Below are 15635 nucleotides of genomic sequence, written 5' to 3'. Positions count from 1 at the left end.
ACACAGCAGTAAATGGTACTGGTGGAGAGAGAGTCCCTGCAGCTGTGGTGTGTTTCAAACAGGACTCTTCCCTTGGTAAGACTGGATCCATTTTCAAGAATTCCCAGGATCCAGCCTATACCTGGCATTAGATATTTAAAACCTAGCATGATGTCATATATCTAAGTGTTAACATGAGCACTCAGTGAACATGAATTAGGCTATCTTTGTGTTTTGCACATTCTTCTGAAAAGTGGGAGGGACAGGCTCTGCAGTTTCTTTTGGTACCACTGTGAGAATTGAAGACAGAATCCTGCCCTCCCTGAACTAGTCGAGCAACTAGCTTTGAGGAGGACTATCCTAGAGAGTGAATAAACTGACTACCTTGCTATTTCCAATTCTTCTCAAATGAGGTTTAGATGACACTGTCCTTGACCTTAACTGATCACTAGGTACTTCAAATTCCTTGTCAGTAATCGAGGACCTAGCTTAGTAGTAATACACAGCTATGATATCTTTTTTACATCACTTTATGCTCAATACCAACCTGAGATCCTCTTTGTTTAAATCAAATTAAAATCACATTAGCCATGATATCCTAGATGCAAATTTAAGTGGTGCTCTCTCTCCAGACTCCAGGGAGAAATTTAACATTGAACTGTGTGGGGTGAGGAGAAGGCAGGGCCTTCAAATAATTTTTGAGGGAAATGCAGATTAGATATGCAAAGACTGAATTACAAATGTGGGATCATTCAGGTTTAAATAAACTTGCACATAAAGATGGTATTTTTTTGCACAATCGAATGTCTTCATAGTGAAAACAAGCTTCTTTATATACGGCTGTCACTGGAATTCAAGGAAAAGATAGATGAGTACCTGAAAGTAATAGGCTTGAACCCGTTTCAGCACTTCTTCTGCTTCAATGAGTCCAACATAATAAAACTAGGTATAGCGTGCAGCAAAAGTATCCAATGTAATATTCATTGCGACCATAGATTTCCATCTCATACATACAAAGCATGGATGAAGTCATATATTTGCCAAATCAAACACAGAAAAAAGCCTTAGGTATCCACACCAGATGCTAGCCTAAGGTTTGTTTGTGCACAAGTAAATGTCATGACATGAAGGTTTGTTTTCAAAGACAGTAGCTTTCATTACTGGGATTTGTCTATTCTAGAAGATCAAAATTACCCAGCACCTAATCCCTTTTCAATGATATTTCCTCTTTCTTAGGCTGAATCATCTGTAAACTTTTCCACTGGATTTTGTTTGAAATGCCTCAAATAGATGCCCTTAAAAAGAGCAAATTCCTGAGTGTGAGTTGTAAAAGAGCAAGGAAAAAATAACATTTATTTTTAGGGTTACGTGGTATGTGTGGGTGCATGTGACTAAATGAAAAAAATTCAAGTGATATCTAAACTCATGCTTATGAAAAATTAATATACCATCAGAGGAATCACAAGTGTAGCTAAGATTAATGAAAGGTGCTTAAAAAATTACAAGCACACAAACTGATTTGATTAAAAAATAATCTCACTGGTCGTCCTGTAATATTCTTCAACTTATCCACATCTATTCTGTCAGATGGTTATGATTAAAAATAGGTCAATGGGAGGCTACTGATAGAAATCACATGCAAAACGCACATGCAGTGAATAGTGGTGGGTATGTTCAGACAGTTTAAAATGAATAAAAGCTTTTAATAAGCTTTGAGGGGAGTGTGTCAAAGAAGCGCTGATTGCAGGGTTGGGGTTGGGGGTGGGGGAAGGAAAGGTGAAAGATTCTAGCATCTTACCAGAGTCTTCATTAGGGTTTTTGCCTTCACTCCTGTCTCTCTCCCTTGTGTCTTTCTCATCACCCTCAGCCACTGCTGTGGGTTTAATAGTGCCTTCTGCCTCACTTTGTTCTTCTGTTAAGAGAGGCAGACCAGTCAGTCGGATTGAAAACCCCAGAGAAATGTACACTAAAATAACCTACGTGGACATTTCAAAACTTCGTTATTTACAGATCATCTGCAGACATGCATACATTTATTCATAAGTCTCTATTAGAACCTACTGACTCTACCGAAGTCAGTTTTATCTAAAGCAACTTCTTTTACATCCATTGAGAAAACGTGCCAGTACTAAATTAAAAGAAATCATTTTAAGTACAGTTAAAGCTAGACAAGATTTCTAAATGGCTATAAGGCATTTCTGTCATTTCGATAGTAGAACCTTCTAAGCAACATGGACCTTCTGTTCCATGGACTTGGATAGATAGCACAAACCAATTTTTTCAAATTCTTAGAGAAAATTCTTTGTGAAATAATATGTTAACAACAGGTTGAATGTCAGATTGCATTCAGTCCTTCATTCAGTCCTCAGAACCCAGAGGAATTTTTTGGAATCTGTCATAGAGTGAGATCTCAAAACTTCCGCCACACTAGGATTTTTCTTTTCTTTTTTTTTTTCTATAGGGGGAGCTATCCAGGGCATAGGACATTAAGAAGGTGTACTTCTATGACAACCACATCACCCCACACCTCATTCACGGGTTCACACCAGCTAGATTACATGGAAATCCTCATAGTAACTCAACCCAATTTAATTATTCTGTAAATCTTAGCTATGCCACTGCTGGTGGATTAATCTGTTTATGCAGTTAGCTTCTATGCTGGGTCTGTGAAGCACTAATCCTTGAAAGGCCCACTGTTCTCTTTCATCCTGTGATCATTTGTCTCTCACTGTGCTGATGTCACATTTTAATGAATTTTTAGCAATCTGAGTAATGCCAGATAACCAGACTCTCAACTCCCCACAGCATGGCATGCTGTTTTCATTGCAGCACAAAAAAATAAAAATCATATTCCCCTGTCCAGGTAGGAATTACATAAATTAGGAGAAGAAGGTAAAATGGAATTTGAAGCCTGGGCTGCTCAATTTCATAAAATCTTTAATGACCATATAAATTAACCCTGGAAAGGCAAAAGGTCATCGACACACATTTGCATACACTCTACTATTTGCTTTTGATAAGCGGAGCTTTTATTCAGAGAACATGATACAATTAACCCTTCAATAACCATACAAAATGCTGCTATGGACATCTTAAGTGTCAAGCATTAACTGAAAATTACACACTGCATAAAATTTTCATTGCAAATGCTGTAGTGATTGAAAGGGGAAATCGTGGTCCTCTCCACACTCCATGTTTTATTAATAACATTCTGACAGCAGAATGAAATATCCACTGTCATATGTAGCAGCTGAGCACACACACACAAAAAATGCTATTTAGTGCCTCACTTGCCAGCCATGCATGCTCTGCCACTGTATAAGCAAGAAAAAACAGAGGGGTCCATCCTGGGCTCACTGGGGGAAACTCAACTGTGAGGGAAAGCTAAGGGGAAACCAGGACATTCAACACATTTGAAACAAGAGTTTTTACAACTGTCAGTCCTCAAAGGCACCATACAAACCCACACATTCCATCCTTGCACTGTGCCACTGCAGAAAAGCAGCAGAGAGGTCCTTGTTGTGGGGGTGGGGAGGAGTCTGTCATCAGAAAGGGAAGCTTCTCTTTCAGGCAAATGCACATGGACATTTTACTTTAAGAAGAGAATCCACACTTCTTAGGGCTCTAGCCTGCTTCTCCCCAACAGTGATAATTACTGATCAAACACAGGCTGCCTCCTCCCCGCAGGGGCTGGGCTGGGTGGGGCAGTGGCCTGCCTGGCTCAGCTTTGAGACTGTAAGGCTGAGATCATGACTGGACTGGGCTGTGTCCCTGCCAAGTCCACACACATGACGCGACCCCCAGTGTCAGGCCATGACCTACAACAGCCCATGGCAATTACTTTTCAACTCATCCTGGGGAAAGGATGCAAGACTTCTCTGAGTAGATTTACTGGACCTTTCCCCCAGGGCTGGAAAATGAAGTGTCAGAGTGCTACCGAGTGTCCTTATCTTGAGGGGACATAAAATTGTAAGGGCTATCGCAACTCACATTAATAAAACATGTGTGTCAGGAGAAGAAAACGAAAATTATGAAGGTACTAAACGAAAAAACTACTATAATCTGGGTCTCATCAGGCAATTTTTCCAGGGTCTTCTTCTTCATTTACTCGTATGTGTTTTAAGTGTGAGAGAAATTCCCAGACATGTTCTTCTATACATCACTGTGGTGTCTGACCTCAGCCTGACCCTGGCAACAGTTTGAGAAATCTGAATGTGAACAAAGACTCTGTGTCAGCAGCCGGGAAAGATTGTGGGGTAGGCTCGACCCATCAACTTAATCGCAAACAGCAGTTCTGAGGCCATAACTTTGCTGAGCTCTTCCAAGCCACAACTCATAACCTCTGGAGATGGGTTTGCCCGCACCGCCTCTGCTTCTGTGACTTGCCCCCCCTCCACTTCTTTTCTGGTTCTTCCTTTGAAGTAGGCAGGCAATTAGTTCTAATGCTCAAGCAATTCAGACCCATTTTGTGGTTTAGAAGGTGAAAGCTGTTTATAACAGGTAGGCTCTTTGGAGCCACAGAATTTGCAAATTTTTAATCATGCAAAAAATAATCAAAGGGTAACTTCTATAGACCATAAAATTTCATTAAAGTTAGAAAAAAGATCATTTTCATTCTCAAAAAGAATTTTTGAAACAAACTTGGCATTCATTTTACAAATAGACTTTAGAGTCAAGAGTATTAATGTGGAGAAACCACTTTCTTCAGAAAAACTGCAGTTGAATTTGAGGTTACAGGAAGGAGTGCCTACATTCTAATTTTTAAGTATCACATTTCCTCAACTGAAAAATGGAATAAAATGTAAGATGCTTTATAGGAAAAAAAAGTGTTTATGTGTATAACATATATGCATATATATATATATGTTTGTATATGGCATTAAGTGTATTAAAGGGATGCCTTAAAACTGAAATTACATAACTTCTATAAGTTCCATTCAATAAAATTCTGAAATAAAGATACTACATTACATAAAATTCCAAAATAAAGATGCAAAAGCAGTTTTTATTTTCTTGATAAGAAATGAAAGATTCTTCATTAACATCATAAGGTTTCTTCACTAATATAGTGCATGTAATAACAATGAAAGTATTAGATTAGAGGACTTTATAATACTGTTGTATCCAAGCATATATATTGTAAACTATTCTTTTGCCTTATGGAATATAAAAAATACAATTTTTATTCATATGTTAAGGTTTACGATATGAACATATTTAAGCTTCAAATGTGCATTAGGGTCTGGTAGAACTTCCCAGTTTTCCAATAAGTGATAATACATTTTATTTTAAACATTGCAAAATAATAGTAAGAAGACAAAATAATACTGTAGTCTTACCTTATAGAAGTACTCTACACTGACTGCCCCTAGCATTTTTTCATGTCTAAAATGATGAGCTTTTAAGTTACTCTACACATATCCAAATTATATTTAAAACAAAAGTTTTCCATGAATAGCTTTGAATGATTGGAAAATCACTATTCACCTATTCTATAAAATGATCATATAATTTCCAAGCAAATCTACTTCAGTGATATCCTTCTGTTCTAAGCTCCAGCTAGTTGTACTTGGTTCCCATTGCTTTGTTATCTTTATTATATAATTGGGCTTTGGAATACTCAGTCTTTTAAGGAAATTATTGTATATTTTTATGCCCATGGGGTAATCATGTAGAGGAAGCACAGGATAGTAACTTGAACATCTTTAGTTTTAAGTATTAAGCATCTATTCCAGATAACTGGCTTATGGGGATTCTCTCCTGGACTCCATTGTCTCCCTGCACAGTCTCCACCCCATCTAAATCTATCCTCCATTTCACCTGCTAAACCTGCCTTCTCTACTTAACATCTTTAGTGACTCCTATCACTTTCTAAGGAAAAGCTCTATCTTCTATATGTGGCAAGGATACCTCCAAGATATCTGGTACTTGTTTACCAGCCCAGTTACATCTTTCTTTACCTCCTACCTCGGACATAAATGCTCGAGAACTCATCTGAAACTTTAGGACATCATAATTACCCATAAGACATGTTAAAATGCAGATTGCTGGGCTTTACCCCTAGAATTTCTGATTCAATAGATTTAGAATGAGGCCTGAAAATTTACCTAAGCTTCCAGGTGCTGCTGAGGCACCTGGTACTGGGATCATTTTTGTGAACCACTGTTCTAGAAACATGCAACTGTTATTAATGCCCTCCTCCTTCCTATAAGATACACCATTATATTTCTTTGTGTTATCTAGAACAACTTTTCTCCACTGTGTAACTCCTACTTTTCCTTCAAGCCCAGCTTGGGAAATATTGGTTTCATCATCTGTAAAAATTGAGTTAATAATACCTACCTCATAGGTTTGTTATGAGATAATAGATAAAAATCAGTCAGCCCAGAGCTTAACACTAAGTATTAAAAATATCAGCTGTATTATTTTTAGTACTATTAATTGCTTCTTTCTCCAAAAATTTTTCCTGAATGTTGAACAAGAATCAATGTTTCTGGGTAATTTTTTTTTCTTTTTCTTGTGTATTGAAGTCAAACAACTTACTCCAGTATGCGGAAAATATCAGTGTATTGCCTTCTTCCTCTAATAGGTACACATATACTGAAAACAGTGATTGTCTTCTTTATCTTTGTGCCAGAAGCACCAAGAACAGTGCTGGAGTATAGAAGGCAGGCAATACTTGTTAGGTGGGATGCTGGGAGAAGAAAAGGAGTCCAGACTCTATCCCATTCCTCTATCCTCCTTCAGAAAAAAAAAAAAAACTTAAAAGGAGTATTTGTGTGTTTGCTTTTGGTCTTTTTTTTTCGTTTCTCATTTTCTTTTTCTACTAAATCACTTTTATTATTCAACGCTCTCCAGCCTGGCTTCACACCAATCGGTTTCCTCAAAGCAGCCAATGACTTCCATGCTGTGAAATTCAATGGCCACTTTTTTGTCTGTGTCTTACTTAACTTTGCTTAACAGATGTTACTATGCTCTTCTTCTTTAAAAAGGTCCTCTTGAAATTCATTGCATTAACCTATTATGATTTTCATCCTAATTCTCTGAAAGTTCCTTTTTATTCCCGTTTGCTGGGGCCTCCTCCATCGGAGTGGCTCCAGCACTGGTCCGAAGCGCTGTTCTCTTCTCTATTTCTGTACCTACAAAGAATATTTGACTTGGGGGGGAAAAAAATGACCTCCCTAGATGATCTCATTCTGATCCGTTTTTTTAAATGTTACATCTCCATTTGGATGTCTGGAAGGCATATCAAACTAAACATGCCCCATCAGAGCTCTTGGTCCTCCCTCTACACAGCTCACCTGGCTTCTACCACCTCAGTTAACAGCATCACCATCCACCAAATGCAAGAGTCATTCTTGACTCCTGTCTTTCCCTCTCATATGCATACAATCCATCAGCAAGTCTTATTATTTCTTATTTCAAAATATTTAGTGTACATTAAATCTATTTCTTCCCATTTCCATTACCAGTACCCTTAACTGCTTACCTGTATTTTTAAACGGTCTCAACTAGGCTTGCTCTTGCTTTCCTACAATTTATGCTGCCCAACTTAAAATCAAGTCATTTTCCTGCTTGAACCCTACCATAGCTTCCTAGTTCACTTTGAATAACATACTGACTCTTTAATATGATCAAGCCTTTGCCTACCTTTATAAGTGCACCTTATTCTACTCTCTGCTTCATTCATTAATCTCTGTCTCCATGTTAGCCTTCTTTCTCTTCCTAGACATGACCAACTTCTCCCCACTTCTGTGCGAATGCAGAACTCTGTATAATTGACTCATTTTTATTATTTAGGACTTATCTTCCTGCTATTTCCTCAGCAAACTTCTCTGACCACTGCTTCTAAAGCAGCTCATCAACTGTCACATGGGTGGGATCCTTAGACATTGGTGGGAATCACTATCCCCCAAAGGGCTTGTTAAACCACAGATTGCTAGGGCCCATTCTCAGTATTTCTGGCTCAGTTAGTTCGGCAGAAGATCCAAGAATTTGCATTCTTTCATGTTCCCGGGTTGTGTGATGCTTGTAAGAGGCTCACAATTTGAGAACTTCTGCTTAGTACGTTACCTCTTTTGCTCCTTTATCACATTTATTGCAATCTGAAAGTAACTTAATTGTATAGAAATAGTGCCTAAAAATGAGGTAAGTATTATCTATATTATTTGTAACATACCCAGCAGTCCCTGGCACTAATATTTTGAGCAAAATTGATAATCCCAATTTTCTTACTTGGAGTAACTAAGGTCTGTGGCATGATGTCACAAATTTGAGATGGAGAAAAGTGGATAAAATAGTTTAACAGAAAAAGAAATTCAATTCGGAGTTTGTTAATTTGTCTTCTCTGTAAAACGTCTCCATGAAAATATCCAGAAGGTAGGGAGTATTCGATATAAACCTTCTCAGAGAGATTGAGGTGAAGATGTAGATTTTAGTGTCTTTGTTTAAAAACAATAAAGAATTGTATTGACAGGAAGTGGCCTCTCTTCAGTTTGATATTATCACAGTCTTGGTTTATTCCCTTTTACTTCCAATCTGGTCATTAATGAAATCTTTTGATTGGCTTGAGGTGGGGGAGCAGAACTGGGTTTGTGTTATTTTATCCTAAATAAGCTCTCTAGTTTTCTAGGGAAAAACAACCTAAAATAAAAACAGTGCTCATGAGACATGATAAACAAAGGTAAACTTAACTCTGAAGAATTTTTTAAGAGCAAAGTTCTCACTTTCTATTGGAGGAATGTTTTCACCTACAAATTGTTGTTTAAGTATTTCAATACCCCATATTCATGAATGAAGGGCTTTTTATAATCATTTTTTATTCTTTATAGTACATTATTATTCTAGTTGTATAAACCTGGAAACTGGGAACATACTTATATAGCAGAAATCAATGAGATGTGTTATAGAAATATGGGTGAATTCCTTTTTAATTATCTGACTATAATGCAGCTAAGAAGTTGCCATTTTTTAACATGCACATACATATGCAATATGCAGGGACTAGTAAATGTGTTGATGTGCATATCCAATTAACTCACTAATTACCAAAAATAACCACCGTCAATATCCATCAACCAGGTTTTTGACTTGGGGAAAAATACTATTTGGCTTATTGTCTATACTTTGTATAATACTGACCATTTAGTTGAAATTTCATAGTATATAAATGTAGATGTGAGAAATTACCCAGCAGAAGTTAATTGTTCTTTAACAAGTTACTTAACACATATGTCCAAATATTGGATATATATGTTTGACTTCGCTTTTGCCATACTTGTACAAGGGATGTGAGCAGATCTAATTATAGCAATTACAGAAATACATTTATGACATAAACTTGGGGGTAACAAATGTAACTCATTTAGTACAGACAAGATTTTGAGAAGGAATAGAGCAGTTACCTGAGGTTGCTCTCAACTGCTGCTCTGTAAGATCATCCTCACAGGTCCTGGCTCCCAAAGAGGCAGTTTCTGCAGAGGACACCAGAGTGGAAGGTAATCAGAATACTGTGTCCAGCTCTGCAGTCATAGCCAGTATCACAAGAACCCCAAATATGGCTTCCAACAAGATGAGCATCAGGTAGAGCTCAGGTGAGACTTTGGCACACCTTATACCCTAGTGAGCAGTGGTTAGCAAAGTGAGTCTGGGGAGTAGTAAGCTTAGATCTACTTCTGATAAGTAGCACACAACAAATACAATGTAGACAACATGTGACAGGAAGAAGACTCATTCTGATTTTTACCTCTTGGGTATGTGGCCAGGTCTATATTATAGGATTATGTGTTAAAATGACAACTGCACATTCCGTAAATTATGAGCATACTTTTACTTCTCTGTCATGGTAGCAAAACAAAAACAAAAACAAACAGAAAACACAATATTTGATAGCTGATGTGAGAAATCAAAGCAAAAAACAAGCACTTGAAGAAAGCCCAAATCATCAGTAAATCTACATTTCTATTCTGATCTTCTATTTGAGCTCCTAAGCAGAAGTGCTAAAAATGTCTTGGTTTGATAAACTCAATCCCAAACACAAATCATTATTTTCATCTAATTGCACAAGTCCTTTGTGTTCCCTGTTGTAGGGAAATCTATTAAAAAAACATAGACCTCAGAAATCACCCTCAACAGCTCTTTCTTTTTCCACCCGGTCACATGCTGTTGACTCCATTTTATAGTGTCTCTTGTCACGTGTGTTTCTCTAGTTCCCTGTCGTCTTCTCTTCCCTGACAACTTCAATACCCACCACAAGAGTCTCCGTGCCTTGAGTCCCTTGTCTTTCCAATCTGATCTGCCACAGTATCTCCAGAGCTATCTTTCAAGAATACAAAACGCCTTGAGTGCAAACCATGGCCCTCCCACTTTCTAGGTATGGGACCTTAGGTATATTAGGTAACCCCTCTAAGCTTCAATTCCCTTGTTTACATAAATAACCAACAATTGTATGAGAAAATAATACAAATAAAGGTATAATGTGATGTGGTCTTTAAAGCAAGAAAAAGGCCAGATCTTACTGAAAGGTTGAAAAAGTTGTCACACAGTTCTTACACTGCTGATGAGATTCATGTTCATCTAATATTTCTAGGCAATAGAATCTCTGGTTCTTTCCAAAGGCTTTAATTAAACAAATAATTACCCTTGACAACAGAAGTGCACACCAAGGCACTATTATTGCATTTACTGATTGTTTTCGTGCTATGTACAAAAGATTTCGTGGCAATCTATTTAAAACCGTGCAATTATAATAAACACTCAGTGCCCTCCCCACCCAACAACAGAAAACACTGTTTTCTTGTAAATATATCTTAAATCAGTCTTGGAAGGAAGAATTTATCCTCAGTCTTGCTTATAAATCCAGAAATAACTTCCGTATTGATCACAGTATTGATGTCCATCCAATATTTCATTCACAAAGCCCACCTTCGTCCTCCTGGAAGTCTCTCGTGTTGGTCAATGCTTTTCTTTTTACTTTTTGGCTGTCTTTTTGTTCCTCTCCTGTTAAACTCTTATTATTCCCTGAAAACCCAAAGCAAGTGTCACTTCCACTGTGTTCCCACAATGATTAACTTATAAGTATGTTTTGCACTCACCATGATGTATAATTTTGTACATGATTTGTGCACATTCCCCCAATAAATTGGGAGTTCCTCAAGAACTTTCATCCTCATAGATTCTCAGCTAAGGACAGAGTGAGGCATATCAAAGTCACCTAGGACATTTTTATTCAAAATACTTGTCTACACTCTATATCCTGAAACAAATGAATCTCAAGATGAGGATTGTATAAAAGCTTCCCAGGGCCTCAAGACTAAATACACAGCTCTTTCAGTTATACCAAACACAGATATTAATTCCTGTTACATATACAGATCTTTCTCAATTTTTGATGGGGTTACATCCTGATAAATCCATGGGAGGTTACATCATAAGCTGAAGATGCAATTAATACACCTACCCTACTGAACATCATAGCTTAGCTTACTTTACCTTAATGTGCTCACTACACTTAAACATGAGCCTACAGTTGGGCAAAATCATCCACCACAAAGTCTATTTTATAATAAAGTATTGATTATCTCATCTAATTTATTGAATGCTGTCCTGAAAGTGAAAAATGGAATAGTTGTATGGGTACAGGATGGTTCTAAGTGTAACAGTTGTTTACTCTCTGACAGAGTGACTTGCTGGGAGCTGCGGCCCCCTGTCCAGCATCATGAGAGAGGATCAAACTGCATATCACTTGCCTGGGAAAAGATCAACATTCAAAATTTCAACTAGTTTCTACCAAATGGTTATCGCTTTGGCACCACTGTAGAGTTGAAACATTGAAAGTCAAACCATTATAAGTGGGGAGACCATCTGTGTGTGTGTGCATATGTGTGTATAGGACAATTTCTAGGAAAAAAGAACATACTATCAAAGAATCCTCACCATTCTATGCACACACACACACACAATTTCAATTTATCAAAGAGACTTTTTCAAATAGGTATCAGTAGTACCTCAGTGAATTTGACCAAATGACTGCTACTCCTTTAACATTCCTGAAAATACAGATTTTATATATGAAAACTTAGTGAGTTTGTATTTCTACCAGCTGCTGTGATACACTGTGTAAAAACCTCACAAATAAAATTATGAGTAAAATCACAAGGCAATTATCAATCCGTATTTTACAAATCAGGAGACTGAGGCTTAAAGAGGTTAAGGTAACTTGCCCTAGGTCTCCAAACTTTAAACAGAGAGCCTGGGATGAAACTCAGGTCAGCCTGGTACAAGTCTACGAGATTTCAGGTATGTCCAATTATAATACCACAGTATTAAGAATCCTATATAGATTTTCCTAGTTTTATAATAGAAGGCCAGAAACCAAGTGGGAGAAAGAAAGCAAGCAACTTTTCACTAGTCTTGTGAAGATTCTGTTTCATAAAACATTTACATTCCTTGCATATATACTGTAACAAAATCATAACTTGGTGCCATATTGAAATCACTTCATTTGAAAGTGACTTAAGGAAATGAAAACATGTCAAAACCAGAAACTGTTATTTAATCTCACAAATTAGGTCACATGGTACTTGGAGACTGCTCTGGTAAGAGTGGTTGGTACAAGTAGTTTTTCATGTGCCACATAATTTTTCTTAGACCTTCAACACATTGCCCCCTTTATACAAATGATATAAATATTTTAATAAAGTAACTTTTAACTCATTAAATGAACTGGTTAATCTATACCTTTCTGAGTTAAATGAAATGTTTAAAACCTATTAATGATACATAGCATCTTTCAATATTTCACTTTAATAACTACTCTGTAATAATAAATCTGACATCTGTTAACACTATCCATCTCTTTTGCTAGTGATTTAGATTACTAATTTGTGTTCTCTAGCACCTGACTTGTCTTGTTGAATACTACTTAAAGATAATATCACTGACAATTTATCTAGTATTCTAGACTATTCTACCAATTTGGTGATGATCACACATTTGAAAATGGTACCAAATTACTCTATTTTTGTTAACACAATATGAGAGTAATCGGCTGCATTTTCTGTGGAATAGGGTATTGATTATCACAATCACCACCATCAAGAACAACATTTTATACAGTATTTACTCTATGCCAGGCACTGGCTGATGCCCTTCATGGAGTTACGGCAGCCCTAGCAAGTGATGGAGCCATGATTTGAACCCATGAAGTTTTATTTCAGGGATAGTTCTCTCAACCACAGTTATTTACTGAGCCATATGTTTAAAATCTTAAAAGTAGCTTTCCTTTTGATTCTGCAGTTATTTCTCACATTCATTTTCTCATTTTGGTTTAATTCTGCTCACCACCTATTCCTGCAGTCTAACCCAAATGGTTACATCTCCAAAGATAATGATTAAAGCCTAAAATTTTAGGGTCCCCATTCCCTATAACTGTGAGAATGGAAGCTCTCACAGTGCTCCCCCATTTCCTCACACTGCCATACTTACTTATAAGCTTATCCATCTCATTCCTCCTTTTCACCTTTCTTTTCTCTTATATGAATAATTATCCTGGTAAGTGAACTGATAACTTTGAGGTATTTAATCTTAGCTTAAAAATCATCAAGTTCTCATCTGTCAAATCTTTTTTTTTTCCTACTAACTGGGCTAACATTTTTTAAAATATTATAATCAATACAAATCTAATGATCAAGGAAAATCTGGATTTTTTTCAATTTTTTAATCTTTATATAGCCGACAGAATTCTAAGTTTAAGAATGTTTGTTGTGATTTGGGAATAACTCTAATCCGCACTTGATGATCAGAACAGCCATGTGCTTTTCGTATTCTTATTAGCAAAATTAGGGAAGCATTTGGCACAAGTTCAGTGGAAACTGAAATTTTAAAAACAGTGGGTGAATATTTAAGCTTCCAAGTAGAATGCTAAGACAGTATTGCTACAAAACTTGCACATCTCACTCCTTCCCATTGATTCCTTAATGCATAAATAATAAAGTGTATCACTATTTTCAGCAAAATGTTTAGCACATAAAATGAGATATGTACCACCAAACAGAATAAATATTAAGTCAACTGGCCTAAAGTCATGAAGAGAAGCAGTCCTAGGTGATATTTTGAGTTCCACTTTATTCTCATCCACTTAAAAAGAAGATGAGCCCATTCTTAGTTTTTAATTGGAGAATAAGACTAAATTCTAAAAGAGACTGCTCAAGTTTCCAAGACCTAGCTTCTCTCCATTTTCCTTTTGAAACCCCTACCACTCTACCACAGTTAAGTGTAACTCATTGTAAAAGGATATTTTAGAGGCTCTGTGATACAAAAGAGAATATATTTGAAGCTCTCTAATTTCAAAATAACAAGTGAACTGTTGTTATGTATGGAAACCTGTTAGGTGCTAAGCATGTCACATACAGTTCCTTAATCCTCACAGTAAATCTGTAACAGAAAAACTACTGCTTTTATGGAAGAGATGAGCAATCAAAATTCAGACATTTTAAGTATATTTTTTTAATCCCCAAAGGCAACAGAATAGCAGAGGAAGGATTTGAACTGAGTCTGTCTGACCCCACAGCTCTGTATTTGCTCATGAACAGTGTTGTTGCCTCCAGGCAGCCCCCAGGACTCCTGGGCTAGGTAGTCTAAAAACTGAATTTCCTACCTCCTAAGGATACAGATACAACTCCTTCAAAGCAAATTCATCAGAACAAGGTCAATATTTAGAAGACTGGATCAAATCCACCATTACTATCTCGGTAGTTTACATTTTAGTAAATACATCTGAACTTGCTTGCGCATTGCCCAAGGGAAGCCTGTTTTCAGATGAAGCGAGTTTGCAATTAAAAATGGTTTCAAGTGGTCTTCTCCATCTTTTTCCTATGGGTATACAAAGAATGCTCTTCTGAAAAGATGAGCAACTCAACATGCTACCAAATGGTTTTGAGTAACCAGGCAACATCATCTTTGTTGACCTCTGATGTTTTCTCTTAAGTCATTTATTCTAGGAAGTAATAGATTGAAGTGTATTAGATGCTCCAGTGTTAATTATCTGAATGGGGATGGATTTGTAATTTTATATTTTGTGGAAAAGTAAAGCTCTTTTGCTCTGTCTTGATTTCACCCAGAAGTTATTTTGATATGGGAAGGGAGTAGTGTCTCCTGGGGTCTCTAGGCCAGGAATGTGTGACCACTCTTTTCTGCTTTGTGAATCATCTATGACCTCAGTGTAATGGGACCACAAAAGAATTGAATAAGTTCCTGATATCAATTAGTCTCAATAAATTACTCATACATCTTTAATGTCTCATATTTTAAAGTACTCTTACTGAAATATTTTTTCTTAAATTGATCAATTCCTAATATGTTTCTCCATGTAAGATTTTCTTTCATTTTTGATTGTTTTGAGATGTAAAGACCAAATTTTTATTGTCATAACTTTGGGAAGACTCTCTGTTCCCATCTATCAACCAGTTGCCCAGTTGTGTACACCCAAATCCTTATAGCATTCACCAATCGCTCTTTATATTATACTAAAATCTTATTCCTTAGCATATTGTGTTGGCTCTGCTAGGTTGCTCATCAACATTGGGAACACCTCTGTTCCACACACTGATCCCTACCTGCCTGGTAACGGCCTTTGTTCATGTGCAACACTGGTTATG

General features: G+C 36.8%; 1 protein-coding gene across 6 annotated transcripts in view; it reads right to left on the bottom strand.

Annotated features, from left to right (window-relative positions):
- The window catches only part of ZFHX4 (zinc finger homeobox 4), a 170036-nt gene that overhangs the window by 22070 nt on the left and 132331 nt on the right, over positions 1-15635 (bottom strand). For all 6 annotated transcript variants that reach the window (XM_073229724.1, XM_073229729.1, XM_073229726.1 and 3 more), the window contains exons 5-6: positions 9384-9452; positions 1778-1891 (exon numbers count right to left, since the gene is read on the bottom strand). In XM_073229724.1, the coding sequence (XP_073085825.1) occupies positions 1778-1891; positions 9384-9452 (183 nt within the window). The remainder of the gene's footprint in view (positions 1-1777; positions 1892-9383; positions 9453-15635) is intronic.

The sequence above is a fragment of the Manis javanica genome, chromosome 2, assembly GCF_040802235.1.
Source record: "Manis javanica isolate MJ-LG chromosome 2, MJ_LKY, whole genome shotgun sequence".
NCBI lineage: Eukaryota > Metazoa > Chordata > Mammalia > Pholidota > Manidae > Manis > Manis javanica.
This window is presented reverse-complemented; position numbering and strand designations above follow the sequence as displayed.